At 57.6% G+C, this 14,846-nt stretch overlaps 3 protein-coding genes and 2 long non-coding RNA genes across 5 annotated transcripts in view; all 5 read right to left on the reverse strand.

Moving 5' to 3' along the window:
* Positions 1 to 81: 81 nt before the first annotated feature.
* On the reverse strand, positions 82 to 1,201 carry LOC117436804 (collagen alpha-2(IX) chain-like). Its single transcript, XM_034067744.1, has 5 exons — positions 1,181 to 1,201; positions 960 to 1,067; positions 661 to 714; positions 340 to 393; positions 82 to 162 (listed from the first exon to the last, which is right to left on the reverse strand). The coding sequence occupies exons 1-5, from the start codon at positions 1,199 to 1,201 to the stop codon at positions 82 to 84; spliced, it is 318 nt and encodes a 105-aa protein (XP_033923635.1).
* Positions 1,202 to 2,106: 905 nt separating this feature from the next.
* LOC117436795 (uncharacterized) lies at positions 2,107 to 2,561 on the reverse strand. The gene is made up of 3 exons (XR_004550129.1): positions 2,516 to 2,561; positions 2,287 to 2,340; positions 2,107 to 2,158 (listed from the first exon to the last, which is right to left on the reverse strand). It is a non-coding gene; the product is annotated as an uncharacterized lncRNA (long non-coding RNA).
* Positions 2,562 to 4,619: 2,058 nt separating this feature from the next.
* On the reverse strand, positions 4,620 to 7,717 carry LOC117436794 (uncharacterized). Its single transcript, XR_004550128.1, has 4 exons — positions 7,608 to 7,717; positions 5,225 to 5,278; positions 4,866 to 4,919; positions 4,620 to 4,662 (listed from the first exon to the last, which is right to left on the reverse strand). It is a non-coding gene; the product is annotated as an uncharacterized lncRNA (long non-coding RNA).
* Positions 7,718 to 7,990: 273 nt separating this feature from the next.
* LOC117436805 (pulmonary surfactant-associated protein D-like) lies at positions 7,991 to 11,325 on the reverse strand. The gene is made up of 10 exons (XM_034067745.1): positions 11,275 to 11,325; positions 10,567 to 10,611; positions 10,190 to 10,243; positions 10,059 to 10,103; positions 9,872 to 9,925; positions 9,507 to 9,551; positions 9,227 to 9,280; positions 8,696 to 8,740; positions 8,095 to 8,148; positions 7,991 to 8,017 (listed from the first exon to the last, which is right to left on the reverse strand). Exons 1-10 carry the CDS (start codon positions 11,323 to 11,325, stop codon positions 7,991 to 7,993), a joined length of 474 nt encoding a protein of 157 aa, XP_033923636.1.
* A 305-nt stretch (positions 11,326 to 11,630) lies between these two features.
* LOC117436806 (collagen alpha-1(V) chain-like) overlaps positions 11,631 to 14,846 on the reverse strand; it is a 59,918-nt gene continuing 56,702 nt past the window's right edge. Inside the window, exons 14-16 of the mRNA XM_034067746.1 lie at positions 12,804 to 12,911; positions 12,546 to 12,599; positions 11,631 to 11,756 (exon numbers count right to left, since the gene is read on the reverse strand). Of these exons, the coding sequence (XP_033923637.1) occupies positions 11,667 to 11,756; positions 12,546 to 12,599; positions 12,804 to 12,911 (252 nt within the window). The 3' untranslated portion in view covers positions 11,631 to 11,666. The remainder of the gene's footprint in view (positions 11,757 to 12,545; positions 12,600 to 12,803; positions 12,912 to 14,846) is intronic.

The following is a 14,846-nucleotide window of genomic DNA, read 5'->3' on the forward strand; positions in this document are numbered from 1 at the left end:
GGGGGTGGGTTTCAAGCCACCCCACATGCTCCTTGCCCATCCCTGCAGCAGAGGAGCCAGGCAAACCCAGTGCCACCAGTATCACCGCAGCTCCCAGCAGGGACTGACCCGCTCGCCTTTGGGCCCCGGCTGCCCCTCTGCTCCCGGTGGTCCTGGTGGTCCCTGGGGAGGAAGCACAGAGCCCAGCCCTGCCATGGGTTGTTCACTGAGCCCTTGGCTCAGCTTTAACCTTCTGGTTTCAGAGGGTCAGAAACCTCCTCCCTCCATTCCCCACCCTTGGAGAAGGTGCACAGGGAGCAGCACCAGCCGATGGGAGGATGTGGCTCCTCAGTGATGTACCTGCTCTCCATCCAGCCCGCTGACACCAGCATCCCCAGGATGTCCCATGTCACCCTGCCAGAGGACACAGACATTAGGGCAGGTCCCCCCCAGACCTTGCTGTCCTGGACACCCAGTGCCTGCAGGAGGGCTGGCAAGGCTCTTCTTGCACCTTGCACCACACATGGATCCCAATCCCAATGGGAAAAGCCAGTGGCCAAAGTGGGAGCAGTTCCCCTATAGCCCTGGGGAGGAATCCGCACTTCGGGCAAGCAGAGCGAACCCAAGGCTCTGCCTGCCTGGGCAGATCCTGAGGGAACAAACCACCATCCCCATCCTTACCTTCTCTCCTCTCATCCCTGAAGGCCCTTCAGGTCCATTTGGACCTTCCCGGCCCTGCAGACAAACAGCCCATGTCAGCAGTGGGGCTTTGCCTTCCCTCGGGAGGCTTCTGCATCTCCCAAGCATGGATCTGGGATGCCCCAGCACATCATGGGCAGAGAAGCCATGAACCAGCTTCCCTTCCCCTTCCCTTCCTGCAGGGGCTTCAGGGAGCTCCAGCACAGTTCCTGCACCCAATCCTATCGGCTGAGGTAGGAGGTTGTGTTGGGAATGATGGAAGGAGCCGCATCTGCACTCACCGGGTACCCAAAAGGACCAGCAGCACCAGCAGCTCCAGGAGCCCCTGTTTCTCCTGCTGAGCCAGGCTTCCCAGGAATGCCGTCCAGCCCCTGTGTACCAGGAATGCCCTGCAAGGCCAAAAGGTCACTTAAGCACCCAAAACACAGCACAGGGTGCAGGGAGGGCAGTGCCAATGGGAGCCCCATGCCTAAAGCAATTGGGCCACCATGTTACCACCTACATGTGGGTACTGGTGCCTCATCACTGCGGGTGCAGGAGGGCACTTCTGTCCCATCCCTGGTTGTCACCACCCAGCTCCCCAGTGCAGGGTCATTCCCTTCCCCACAACCAGCCCGGGGATGAAGCTGCCTCCAGAGGGGACACCTATCTTTCATCCCACCCAACATCAGCCTGCAGAGCATCCCTGCAGCTACAGCTTTCCTACTTACAGGCAGCCCTGGAAGTCCTCGAGGACCTGGGTCTCCCATTCTGCCCTGAAACAAGAAGGGTGCTCAGCAGCATGGTCATGGCAAAGGGACACAGGGGACCCTGAGCTGGGTGTTCTTGCACCATCCACGTGTGCCTGGGCCACCTCAATGGTGTCTGTGCAGCACCAGGACAAACCCAGCCAACAAGAAGCAGGACCAGGGTCCTGCAAAGGGTTCCAGGATCTGTGCTGCCAATGCTATAGGTAGCACATGGTGTGTATTGCAGAGTGTTGCCCATCTGCGGGCAGAGGGAGAGGAGCAAGACAGGCTTGGGAAGCACAAGGAAGCCCTACCTGAGAGCCAGGAGGACCTCGTGGACCAGGGGGACCTGGCAGGGCCTGGGGAGGAAAGCGCCATCAGAGCCCTACACACATCCCTGACTGCTGCCCTCTCCCCACCGTGCAGCCCAGTGATGCCTATGGCAAAGATTTCCCTTTTCCCATCCTCAGCCCAACAAAGGTGACTTTGCTTGGTGCTTCTCCAGTGAGATGGAGTTAACTGGGGTGGCAGTATCAGCATTCACCTTAGGGCCAGCTTTTCCTGGGAATCCCGGTGGGCCTTGTGCTCCCCTTTCTCCCTGTGAGGAGACGAGAGATATCCTTTGCTCCCTGTTTCCAAAGCCTGAATTCCCACCCCAGAGCATCCCCTCACTGCTGTGCTGGGTCTCCCATCCCTACCTTGTCCCCCCTGCGCCCTGGCCTCCCACGGTCACCAGCAGGTCCTGGGTAGCCCTGGGGAGAGCGTGGTATTAAGAGGGGCTGGGAGGAGGAGGATGCTGAGGCTGAGCCCAGGGAAAGGCAGGACCCTGGCACTGCAGGAGCCTCCCTGAGCCCTGCTGCTGCCTGGGGCTGTCACTTACATAGGTGCCAACAGGTCCTTGTGGCCCCTCCGAGCCAGGCTTCCCAGGCAGCCCCTGCCAGGCAAGAGGAGGCATCAACAAACCTCTGCTCCTGGGGTGCCCACAGGCATCTTCTCACCCTTGGTGTTCGCATCTGAACTCCCAAGGTCCCCCCCATGTGTCCCCATGGCAGCCAAGAGCCTCTGAGGGCTGTGCATCACCATGGCATCCAACCAGCCCCAGCTCTCACCTTTGGGCCCAGGGAACCCGGGACTCCATCAGGTCCAGGTTTTCCCAGAGAGCCCTTTGGAAACATTTGGGAAGGAGGTGTCATGGAGGTGCTGAGATGAGACCAGCCCCACCAAGCCACCACTGCTGTCTCTGTGCGCAGGGGTGAGCATCACTTGGTCCAGACTGGGGTGGTGGGACCAGACTCTGCCACCATGGCCTGTCCTGGTGGCTCATGCACAGCAGCTGGATCTCCAGTGGGGTTGCCGCTAGGGAAGGTGACAATTCCACCCTTGGGATCATTGTGGAGCCCAGCCGAGAGCAGGCTCTAAAGGAGAAGCTCTTCCCGCTGCAGGAGCTGCTCTGGGTCTCCAAGGACAAGGGACTGTCCTCCCTGAGCCTGTACCACCATTTCCACATGGGATGGAGCAAGCCTTGATCCCCTCCCAGGACCACCAGTGCGTGAAGGGATTCCAGGGGCTGTCATTCCCCATGGAGACCCCGAGAAGATGCAAAGCCCCTTGGATAGGCTGTATCTCTTGGGAAATGATCCTGCTCTGCCCCAGCTATTTCCGCCATTGAGGCTTTTTAATGTGTTTTAACAAGACATGAAGACCGGGTCCTCACTCCCAAGGTGGGAAAGCCTCATTTTCCCCACCAGTGGCACCAGCCCTATTGACTTCCCACCTAAGAAAATGCAGAGTTCATGCAGAAGGAACATTATTGTGTCCTTACTATGGATCCAGGAGCTCCTGTGTGCCCATGGGGCCCCTGCAAGCCAGCAGAACCCTGCAGGAAAGGGCAGAAGATGAGTGATGGAGGCAGAGCAGGAGGGATGGAGATGCTCTCCCCTGGCATGGTCCAACACCAACCCAAACCAGAGAGAGAAGTGCCAGGGTTTATTTCCTTTTGCATTTCAGAACAAAGATTAACAGATACCAAAAATCCTGCAGAAGGGAGAACTTGCCACTGGCCCAGGCTCTGTGGTGGTTCTGCTTTGGACAGCAGCACCAGGGATGAGAAATCACTTTGCAATAGGACTGTTCCTTCTCCTTCACCCCTTAGCACTATTTTCAGCAGGTCCCTGCCCTAGAGGAGCACCTTTTGTCTGGTCCTGCTCCATCAGGGCCAACCACCTCTTGCCCTCCATCCCACCCACATGCTTTCAAGGCACATCCCAAGGGGATCGAGCTAAGCAAGTGGAACAGGAATCAGCCATCCCTGCAGCAATACTCACCGGTGCTCCCCTCGTGCCCGCGCTGCCCATGGTCCCTGGGTGACCCTGCAGGACAAGCAGGTGACGATGAGGATGGGGAGGCAGGAGCAGCCTCTCCCAGTCCCACCACAGCAACCCAGTGCCTTGCCATGAGGCAAGGTCCAACACAGTGTCAAGGTCTTGACCCACATGGCCGTGGGGATAATGGGGTTGGGATGTTCCCCCCATCCCCATTGGGCTCAGCTCTCCCTCTCAATACAACCCACCACTCCAGCCCTTGTCAAGTACAGAGTGTAGGATGGGAACCTGTGTACCAGGCTTTCCTTCTGTGCCTTCTGCTCCTGGGATGCCCCGCGAGCCCTGCAAGGAGAATCTCATCTCAGGAAAGCAGAGCCCATGGCAGGAATCATCCATCCCAGAGCCTCCCTCCCGTACTGAACGGTGGCACATCCGCAGTGGAATGGTCCCCAGGGTGCTGCTCTTTACTGTGCCATGGGTTCATTAATGCACAGTTCATCCCCACACAGCTCCTCCCTGCTCCATCCCACCTTTGGATGCTATCGCTGGGAAATAACACGAGTGTGGGAGGAAACCCGTTCCCACCACCTCGACCTTGCTTTCCCCCTCTTGCCCCAGCTATTTATTCCTTCACCAAACACGACTCTGGGTGACAGAGTTTGCTTTAAAAGCTGTTATTTCCTGCATTTCCTATGCTGGGCGTTAAGAGGGGAGCTGTGGTGTCAGAACACTTCATGCAGGCTGCAAAAGCTGCTTGTTCCAGATTATCCTGTGCAAATTCCCAAGCAGAGCCAGTCTGAGCCATCCACATCCCAGGATGCTGCTTCCCAAGAACCAGCTTCCCTATCCCAGTGCTGGAGGCACCACAGGGACATGGGTCTCCTACTTACAGGCAGCCCTGGGACTCCAACCAGCCCACGCTGACCCACACGGCCCTGCAAAAGAGGAGTGTTGAGAAAACCAGCTTCTACCAGCAATAAACCTGCAGTTTTGGGGCAAAACTGGTGCCTCGAGATGCTGTGGCTCAGCCCCAGCACAGCCCAAGCCACCCAGTGATGGCTCTCCAAAGTGGTTTCAGTCTTCCATAGCCAAAGATGCTCTAAGATGCAGTGACGAGTACCCGCCCCCCATCACTTACCCTGGCTCCCCGTGGTCCTGGGGGTCCCCTGGGGCCATCAGGTCCTTGGCTTCCCTAAAATTCACACAGAGGGATACACAGTCATTGTAGGCAGTGCTGCAGGTGTCTGCCAGCGTCTCCACCACGGTGAGCACCAAAGGGATCCATCCAACCAGCTTGGCAGGTCAGTGCATGGCTGTTGTGTGTGCAGGGATGCAGTGCATGGGGTGCAGGGTGCCAAGAGGCTGGATCATGATGCTGTGCCCTGGCTGGAGGGACCCATGCTCGAGCTGATGGGCAGGGTGGCCTCATCCTGTCCTGCACCCAAGGATGAGCACAGCCTATAAGAACCAGGACCCACAATGAGCATTGGCACTGACCTTGGGTCCCTCACTGCTGTTCAGCCCCATTGGACCAATCTGCCCTTCTTCCCCCTGCCAGGAGAGAGGACAGGAATCAGCAGGGTAAATGCAGCCCCTGCTCCTCTGACTGCTGCCCCAGGCACCATCCATCCCTCCCTGCAGGGGAGAAGTGTGGCTGGAGGTGACATGGATTTAATGGCAATGTGAGCTGGGGGGCAGCAGTTGAGCTTTGGGGTGGGGATGGGGGCTTCTCCTGACCCCAGAGTTATCATAAAATCATAGCTTGGGTTAAAGGGACCTCAAAGCTCCTCCAGCTCCAACCCCTGCCACGGGCAGGGACACCTTCCACTGGAGCAGCTGCTCCAAGCCCCTGTGTCCAACCTGGCCTTGAACACTGCCAGGGATGGGGCAGCCACAGCTTCTCTGGGCACCCTGTGCCAGCGCCTCAGCATCCTCACAGATGAGAGCTTCTGCCTAAGAGCTCATCTCAGTCTCCCCTCTCTTGGGCAGGTTCAAGCCATTCCCCTTGGCCTGTCCCTACAGGCCCTTGTCCCAAGCCCCTCTCCAGCTTTCCTGCAGCCCCTTTAGGCACTGGAGCTGCTCTCAGATCTCCCTGTAGCCTTACAAACTGGCCAGGGGAGCTTAATGGGTCGGTGTTGGCCCAAAACAACCCAGTTGAATAGTTTTGGATCCTGCTGATGGAATGAAAGGCAACTGAAGGGATTGCTGTGTGGACGCCCCTGCCTGCTCCGTTACAGCCCAGATCCCAGCTCCAGCCCTGCGCTGTGCAGCAGCAGAGGAGCCGAGCTGCATCTCCATCTCCCGGAGAGCTGGAGGATCTGCTTCTCATCCTGAATAGCAAATGTGAGAGCAGATCGAGGCAGGCATCCCCAGCATCCCCTGAGGGGGAGGCAGCACTCGCAGGGGGATGCTGCAGACCAAAACAGAGGGTGGGAAAATATCATCCCCCTTTTCCTTCTTCTGGGAAGCTGGAAGCCACTGGGATGCACAGCCAGCCTGGCGTTGGTTCCAGGCACAAAGACTGAGCCGTGGCTGGGCTGGTCCATCCTGACAGCTCACCTGGAGCACACAGAGCAGGAAAAGGCACTCTAAATATAGTGCCTTGTTTCTGTGGTTCCCTGATGCTGCTGCGCTTGGCTCCTGCGTCTGGTGATGCTCAGGGCTGAGAGCAGCAGCACAGATCCCAGAGCTGGGCAGGAGTCAGGGATGAGCATCAGGTCAGGAGAGCATCCCATGAGCTCCCAATATCCCTGTGCAGGGGCTGACCTGGAGCACTGGGAACCCTGCAAAGATGCTTGGGCAGAGGCACTGGGGTTGAGCTTGGACCCGCTGGAAATCAATCCCCTGCCTAAAGCCGCCCTCTCCTCGCAGTGCTGGACCCACCAGCTCCTTCCATAGAGCCACAGAGTCACAGAACCAACCAGGCTGGAAAAGCCCTTCAAGCTCATCCAGTCCAACCATTCCCAGCCCTGCCAAGGCCACCCCTAACCCATGGCACTGAGGTCTCGTCTCCACGCTGTGTGAACACTTGCAGGGACGGTGCCTGCAGCCCTGCCCTGGGCAGCCTGTTCCAATGCCTGAGCACCCTCTGGGGCAGGAATTGTTCCTCAGCTCCATCTAAACCTGCCCTGGTGCAGCTTGAGGCCATTTCCTCTTGTCCCATTCCTTGTTCCTTGGGAGCAGAGCCCAGCCCCTCCTGGCTCCATCCTCCTCTCAGGCACTTGTAGGGAGCCATCAGGTCCCCCCTGAGCCTTCTCTTCTCCACCTGAACCCCCCAGCTCCCTCAGCCGTTCCCCATCTCTCTTGTGTTCCAGGCCCTGCACCAGCTCCATTGCCCTTCTCTGGCCCTGCTCCAGCACCTCAAGGTCTCTCTTGTAGTGAGTGGCTCAGAGCTGAACACAGGATTTGAGGTGCAGCCTCACCAGTGCCCAGTGCAGGGGGACACTGATGGGGTCAGTGATGGGGGTGCAGCTGGAGGGGTCTGGTGCAGCCAAGTCAAAGCTGTGATGGTGTCAAGCACCCGAGACCCCAGGGATGCCCTTGGAGCAAAGCTCCCCATGACCAAACACTGCAGAGGGAGATGCCATTAAAGGGCTCCCTTAGTCCACACCAGCTGCCACCATCCCAACCAGCACAGAAGGACCAGCACGGCTGCTTGGTGGGCTTGCAGCTGGGGACAGCCCAGAGCCTTCAGCCCACAGGAGGAGGAAGAGGCAGAGCAGGGTGGCAGAGATGCCCAGGGTGCTGCAGGGGAGCTGGGATTGGGAAAGAGGGATTCTGGGCAGGCAGCAAGACACAACATCCATCACTCAAGTGAGGAGTGATGCACCATGAGCATCCCTCAGGGCTGTCCCCTCCCCACACCAGCCTCAGCACCTACCTCTGGTCCCTGGGGCCCCGCTGCTCCTCGGGGGCCCGGGAAGCCCTGGAAACCGACCTGGCCCCGAATCCCTGCGGGTCCTTTTGCTCCTTGTGCTCCACATGGACCCTTGGAGGAATAAAACACAGCCAGGGCTTGAAACAGCCTCTTCCTAGGGCAGGAACCCCTGAGAGCCCATTGCTTGCTGCCCCTCTCTCTGCACACCCAGCCTTTGGCATGGGGCTGCTGTGGGTGAGCACCCCACAACCCTCCTCAAGAGCATCCCTGGAGCAAAGGCTATAGGGCAATACATCACTTTTGGACAGGTAAAGCAAGCCAGAGCAGGGAAGGGGGATGAGGGGTGGCCATGGGTGGGATCAAGCACAGCCTGAGCTGCTCAGCTCTTACAGCTCCCAAAAGCCTTCTGGTCCCTAAACAACCACAGCAACCCCCATCCACCAGCTGGAACAGCAAAAGGGATGCCCCCACCGGCCCATGGATGTGGTACCTTGTGTCCTTTGGCTCCCAGGTCCCCCTTGGCTCCAACCGGACCTCGAGAGCCCTGCGGGAGCAGCAGAGAGGAGGATCCATCAGGAAACCCTGTTGTGCTCCTCCTTGCAACCAAAGGGTGCTGTGACCTGGCTCTGGCCTCAAGGGAAGTCAGCTTTGCCCAGCTTAGATCAGGGCTTCCCTCCCGCAGGGGTTTCAGAGCTGGGTGCTGGTCCATCTGCATCTCCTCATAGCAGGGTTGGGGTCTTGAGGTTCTGGTTCCTTCACCCCCAAGCCCTTCGTGCCCCCAGCACCCTGTGCCAATGCCCCCCTGCTCCCTGCCTGCAGCAGCGGGTGCTGGCAGCACAGATACAGCATGAGGATGATGAGCACCTTGTCCGCATTGCTGTGGCCTTTGACACAGGCTAAACTGGCCCCACTGCCAGCATCTCAGGACACACTGCTGGGTCTGAAAGCTCCTTATTACAAAGTGAGCCCAAGTGCAGCTCTGCCTCCCCCAGGGGCACTTGCCAGGCAAAGGATTCAGAGCTGGTGCTCTGGGCTGCTCTAACACGGTGCTGCCGCATCCCAAGCAGGGATGGCATGGGAGCATCACTCACCCGCTCTCCTCGGGTGCCTTTGGAACCTGGCAGGCCAATAAACCCCTTCAGAGAGACACAAAATGCAGGTTACAAAGGGAAACTCATGGGGGTGATGCACTGGGGGTTCAGAACATGAGAAGGAAATCATGGAATGGTTTGGGTTGGAAAGGACCTCACAATCAGGGGTCATGCTCTGTTGGGATGCTGAGGGGAGGGAGGGAGGAAACCCAGGCTGCCCCAGGCTCCTTATCCATTGAAAAGGGCAGCTCAGCAGCCTCATGTGCACCCAATCATGCACCAGGGAAGGGAGAGGCAGGGCTGGCGCTGGGGCACCTTTGCTGATAAACCCATAGGAAAGCAGCATCTTGAGGTCGCTGCAAGCAGCACTCGGAGGAGCTCTGGGGTTTGGAGATGAGCAGCGTGGCCATAGGGACGTGGCATCACCCCCCAGCCCTTGCGCCACAGGAAGCTGGGGGTGCGGGGGGAGCAGAGCATCCTCCTGCGGTCCAGGACCATCCTGCACCCAGCCACCCACTCCCATGGACTCACCACAGGCCCCTCCTGTCCCTGCGGTCCCCTCACCCCGGGGACACCGTCTGTGCCCTGCAGGAGGAGAGCTGGCATCAGGTCACATGTGATGGGCAGAGAGATCCCAGCCCCATCACATCCCCTCCCAGCTGCTGGGGACCTGTAGGCTGCACTGGGGAGCTCTGCAGCCCTGGATCCCCTCCGCATCAAGGGCCAGGACACCTCAACCCACACCTCCAGGTCCCTCCAAGCACAGGGTTCATCCCCACAAAGTCAAAGCGAGGCAGCAAGAAGCTCTTACAGGGTTTCCTTTGGGACCAGCAGATCCCTCCATCCCGGCTGGACCCTGGGGAGAAGCAGATGCGATGGGAGGTTTGGGGTGCTGCTCACTATCCCACTCTGCAGATGAGACCCCAGCCCATAGGAACCCTGCCCAGGGCCCCAGGAGCTGCCTGTCACACTATAGGGATCACAGCTCACCCTACCCATGTAACACAGACCTTCCCATCCATTCCCATCCATCCAAGGGGCCACAAAGACCCTTGGGGACCAGGATTTCACACCCATTTGCCAGGCACATGAAGGGCAAAGCCAACAGCTCCTTCCTTGCTTAGCAAGTGAATGGAGGTACCCCCAGCTTAGAGACAAGAAACAGCACCCACTTACCTGCATGCCCCTGGGGCCGGGGGGGCCACGTCTGCCTTGCAAGCCCTGTGGTCCCTGTAAAGCAGCAGGGGTGAGGAGATGCTGTTAGAATCAAAGCCCTGCACCCATCGTGCAAAACAAGATCACAGCCCCACTGGTGGAGACCCCATCCTGGCACCCCCAGGATCCTGCATCACCATGCACATACCTGGGGACCGCGGGGGCCAGGCAAGCCAGGGGGACCCATTTCTCCCTGTGGAGAGAGCAGGGGATGGACAGGATGAGTGCAGTGCCTGGGAAATTCCAAGTAGCAAAGGATGGGAGCCGGGGCAGACCCACCTGAGAGCCATTGACACCTTGGCATCCAATGGATCCTGGCAGGCCAGGCTCTCCCTGCAACAGGAGAGTGTGCTCTGTCCTGCAGCCATGTACACCATGAAGAGATGGGGTGGGACCCCCCAAGGCATCTCCCATGGGGTTTTCCCAATGTGCATGAGTTTTAACACCATTTATCCTCTCCTGTTCCCTGCTCCCTGTTACCAGGAGGCTGCACCTTAAGCAGACACATTCTCAGGTATAAATCAGCCCAAGGAGTGAAACCAAGCAGGACATGGTGGCACATCCCAGCCATGGTAGCCCCTAAATGGCAGCAGCTCCCGCAGCTCAGCCACCACCCATGATCTGGCAATGGTTTGAAGTGAAAAGCTGAGACTTACCCTGGGGCCAGCAGGGCCTGGGGGACCAACTGAGCCACCTTCTCCCTGCAATGGGACAGAAAGGATGCTGTTTGCCAGCCTGGTTTGTCCCGATCCTCTCCTTTTAGTCTTCACATCAAGCATCAGCTCCATGATGTCCCTTTGAACAGCTCCCTGGCCATTCCCTGGCTCTCCCTGTTCCTTCATGTTGGAAGGTGCTTCCATTCACCACCCCCAAACCACTTCAACTTCCCTTATACATCCTCTGCAGATCCTTTGGCTGCCTCCCATAGATGTGGCAGTAGTTAAAGCTATCAGGGTGCTGAGAGCAGCAACCCAGAGGCTGTCAGCCTGGAATTCAGCTCAGCTGGAGGTGGTCACCTGGAAGGAACCCCCATGCAATGTGCTCTTCAGTGGCTCATTCCATTATCAGCCAGAATGAGCTGGGATGCTCCGGTCCCCAGCATGCAACATGTGAGGATGCTCTGGAACAGTATTCCCATTAATAAGAGCCACCTCCAGGACAAAGATGCAGATATGTAGTTTTAGATCCAGCTCTTGGGCTTTAGTTTTAGGTCCAGTTCTTGGGGTTCACTCTTTAGTAAGAGCAAGCCAGAAAGGGGTGGCAATGGCTGGCAAAGCCAAGTTCCTATCTTTCCAATGGGGAGCAGAAAGTTTCTGCACCTCTTCAGGGGGGGCTGGTGATACAGAGAAAGCAAAACCACTCACCTGTGGCCCCACGGGGCCTTGGAAGCCCATCACACCCTTCAGACCCGACATCCCCTGGGAGAAAAGCCGGGAACAGGGATCAGAGAGGTGCCCACCCACCTTTGCCCCATCCCTTGCAGGAGGAGCAGGGAAAACACAGGCTGTGCCCAAAAGCAGGAAAACATGGACTGGAGCCAGGGACGGGGCTTGGGGCACATCAAAGTGTTCTCCAAGGAAAGGGGATGGAGGAAGGAACAATCCCGGTGCAGTGAGGATGAGACATACCCAGCATCCCTGTTAACTCACGTGAAGGCCGACAGGACCTGGCAGCCCATTTTCTCCCTTCACCCCCTGGAAAAGCCAAGAGCAGGCAGAGCCATGGAGGAGGGCATGGCCTGGGGCTGGGGGCCGTGCTAGGGAAGGGCATAGCAAGGCAGACACCCTCTCACCTTCATTCCCTTCTCTCCTTTCTCCCCAACCGGTCCAGGGTCACCCAAGAAACCCTAAACCAGGAGCAACAAGGATGTGTGAGCCTGAGCTGGACCATCAGGAGCCCAAACGTGGCTGCTGTGCTCCCCCAGAGGGGTGCTGCAGGGGACGGAACCCTCAAGCTTGTGCTGGATGAGGCACCCCAGAAGCAAAGCCTGGCTTGTCTCCAGAACAGGACCACCCCATTGCATGCCAAGCTGGTGCTGCACCGCGCCACATGCAAGGGGGACAGGGATGGGGTCCCCATGGCAGCGCTGTGGCAGGGCCATGGCCATTGCCTGTGCCTTGGAGGGCACTGAGTGCCCTGAGCTTCACACTGAGGCAGTGGGGAAGGGAAAGAAAACCTCATGGGCCCATATGGGTGGTTCGATGTTTCCTGGGTTAGCAGCTGCCAAGTGCTCAAGCATGGAGAGGGAAAGAGATGCTCTGTATGGATGCTGGGATGATGCTCACAAGCATCACAAAGCATGGGTCAGGAAAGACAGATGATAAACCACATGGCACTGCTGTTTCAAAAGGAAGACCCTGGGTTTCAGACATCCCATAATGATCAGATTGAGTAGGAGCCAAAATGTCCTCAAAATTATAACTAACACTTAGAAAGGGGGGAAACAAAGGTGTCAAGACACCAGTATGTAGTCTTTCTATGGACATTTTACATCCTGGCTTCCCAGCTGCTGGAACACACAGGGATGTGGGTACCAGGCACTGCTGGAGCAGTACCAGTGGAGCCAGGAACACAGAGCTCTTGCTGTTGGCATCAAGTGCCTGCACTGGAACTGGAGCAGTGAGAGCTCACTTACCTCTTCTCCCTTCTCCCCAGTCAGCCCCTGGTCACCCTGGAAGCCCTGCAGCCCCTGCGGAGAGGGAGGAAGGAGCAGAGCAGTTGAGGGGCTGCCCAGTGCTTCCCATCCATACCCAGTTCCAGCCCCACTGCACTGGGAGCTGCTGAGAGCCCCAGCCCTGGTCCAGTCCCTGCCACCATCCTCCATCCAGGCTTGGGGCTGCAGCTTCCCCATCCCAGCACTGGTGCCCCATAGCCCTGCTCACCCATGGCTCACCTGCTCTCCTGGCATCCCCCACGGCCCTGGTTTCCCATCCAAGCCAGGTTTGCCATCCAAGCCAGGGTGACCGGAGCGTCCTGGAGAGCCCTGGAGCCCGGCTTCACCCTGCGGGGGAAGAGCCCAGCACAGAGATGTGAAATATCCTCTTCAGGATGACACCAGTGAGTGAAACCCTGAGCCCTGCCTGCCCCTGCCTCCTCACAAGGGCATGGGGAGGGATGGCTGGGGGAGAAGCTTCGTGCATCCCAGCACTGGGATGTGGATGTGCACAGGATCTCCAACCAGAACCAGCAGGACACAAAGCGGAAGGCCAGCAAGAAGCAGTGCATTAAGTGGTCAAGTGAAAGCCTTCTCCATCTGCTTCTTAGCGTTGGAGCCAACACTCCAGGCATTTCTGATGCTTTCCCATACAGAAACACAGGATCCCAGCCTGGTTTGTACTGGAAGGGATCTTAAAGCTCCTCCAGCTCCAACCCCTGCCACGGGCAGGGACCCCTTCCACTGGAGCAGCTGCTCCAAGCCCCTGTGTCCAACCTGGCCTTGAACACTGCCAGGGATGGGGCAGCCACAGCTTCTCTGGGCACCCTGTACCAGCACCTCAGCACCCTCACAGGGAAGAGCTTCTGCCTAAGAGCTCAGCTCAGTCTCCCCTCTCTTGGGCAGGTTAAAGCCATTCCCCTTGGCCTGTCCCTACAGGCTGTGATGAAGAGTTCCTCTCTGGCATCAAAAGATGCAAGAGCCTAAGCAGATTTCTCTGGGCTGGGCATCCCCAGCTAAAGCTTGAGGGTAGCTTGTGTTTACCCTTTAGCTCACTGGCAATTGTGAATTAAGGCAGGATAAAGGAGTCTGGAACAAGGAGATTTCCCTTCAAATCCCTTTGATTTTTTGGATTTCTCAACAACTCAGGGACATTTGGCCAAGTCCAAAAACTGGGCTTTGTTTTAGGCTAAAAGAGTCTGAAGGGAGGTGGAGTTGCAAGTGAGGAATGAGGTTGTGAAAATACAACAGCTTGTCTGGGGCAGGTTTGCTTTGCCATCTCCCTCCCCAAGGCCTTCAGCATCTCGAACAGCCGTGCTCATCCCCATAGCTCATTGGTGGCCATGTATGTTTGAGGCATCAGCCCAAAAGGCAGCACTTTTGCCCCATTCCACATCCAGTCCTGGCTTTGGGGAATATTTCTTTGTGCTTTGCCATTGGGGAATACTATTCTTTGCATCTTGCAGGAAGGAGACCTGGGTTGCACTGGAGACCTTGGGCTGTGCTCTGGGGCAGAGGAGCCTCAGTAGACGCAGAACAAACCATGGGCAAACCCAACCCCATGTGCCCTCAGGAGTGATGCAGGCAGATGAAATCCCTCCTCCTCTTCCTCACCCCTGCTGTCATCCCATCAGCATCCCTTGGTCAATAGGAGCAGAGAGTGGAGATCTGTTGGAGCCTCAACAGGCATCAAAGACTTCTTGGCCCATGGTCTAGAAACGTGAAGCTCAACAAAACCCAGCCCAGGATGGTCAAGAGCTGAGCCCAAAACTGAGCTGGGTTTCCTGGTAGGAAACCTACCCCTTAGAGCCTTCAGGAGATGCCAAAGCAAGAGCAGGAGAGCAGGGGGATGGAGACAGGGCTGTGGCCATGACACAGCCCCTCAACCCAAAGCCATTGGGCTTGCAGATGGACTGCGACGGGTGGAAAGAATTTGCTCTTTTCCATTCCTGTGCTAATCCCCCCTAAACTGCTGACTCCCTCCCTGGATCCTGTTTATGTGAAGACTGAGAAGAGCTTTGGCACCTCTTGGTTGAGCTGCACTGAAAGACTCTGGTGTTTACACTCAACAGCCTTAACAGAGCCAGTGATGCCTTCCAGATGTTGACAGCTGGTAAAACAGCATCCCTGGGGCGCATCCCTGCTGCAGGGGAGTGGGATAGGACAATAGGAGCAGGATGTGTGATGGAGAGCAGACACACTGTGCCTGAATCCACTCTCGCTTTTGTCATAGCCAGAGACTCAAAGATCCAACACAACTGCCAGAACCAGCCCATGTCCTGG

Source organism: Melopsittacus undulatus, chromosome 11 (assembly GCF_012275295.1).
Source record: "Melopsittacus undulatus isolate bMelUnd1 chromosome 11, bMelUnd1.mat.Z, whole genome shotgun sequence".
Classification (NCBI taxonomy): domain Eukaryota; kingdom Metazoa; phylum Chordata; class Aves; order Psittaciformes; family Psittaculidae; genus Melopsittacus; species Melopsittacus undulatus.

What these genes read in the sequence shown, in the direction of transcription:
- LOC117436805 (XM_034067745.1), bottom strand. Translation starts at nt 11,325, where the DNA reads ATGTCGGGTCTGAAGGGTGTGATGGGCTTCCAAGGCCCCGTGGGGCCA. An exon ending in AAGGTGTCAATGGCTCTCAG is followed by an intron (nt 10,104 to 10,189) that starts GTGGGTCTGCCC and finishes CTCTCTCCACAG; the next exon opens with GGAGAAATGGGTCCCCCTGG. An exon ending in CTGGTCCCAAAGGAAACCCT is followed by an intron (nt 9,281 to 9,506) that starts GTAAGAGCTTCT and finishes CTCCTCCTGCAG; the next exon opens with GGCACAGACGGTGTCCCCGG.
- LOC117436804 (XM_034067744.1), bottom strand. Translation starts at nt 1,201, where the DNA reads ATGAGGCACCAGTACCCACAT. An exon ending in TGAGGCACCAGTACCCACAT is followed by an intron (nt 1,068 to 1,180) that starts GTAGGTGGTAAC and finishes TTGGCCTTGCAG; the next exon opens with GGCATTCCTGGTACACAGGG. An exon ending in CAGGGATGAGAGGAGAGAAG is followed by an intron (nt 394 to 660) that starts GTAAGGATGGGG and finishes GTCCTCTGGCAG; the next exon opens with GGTGACATGGGACATCCTGG.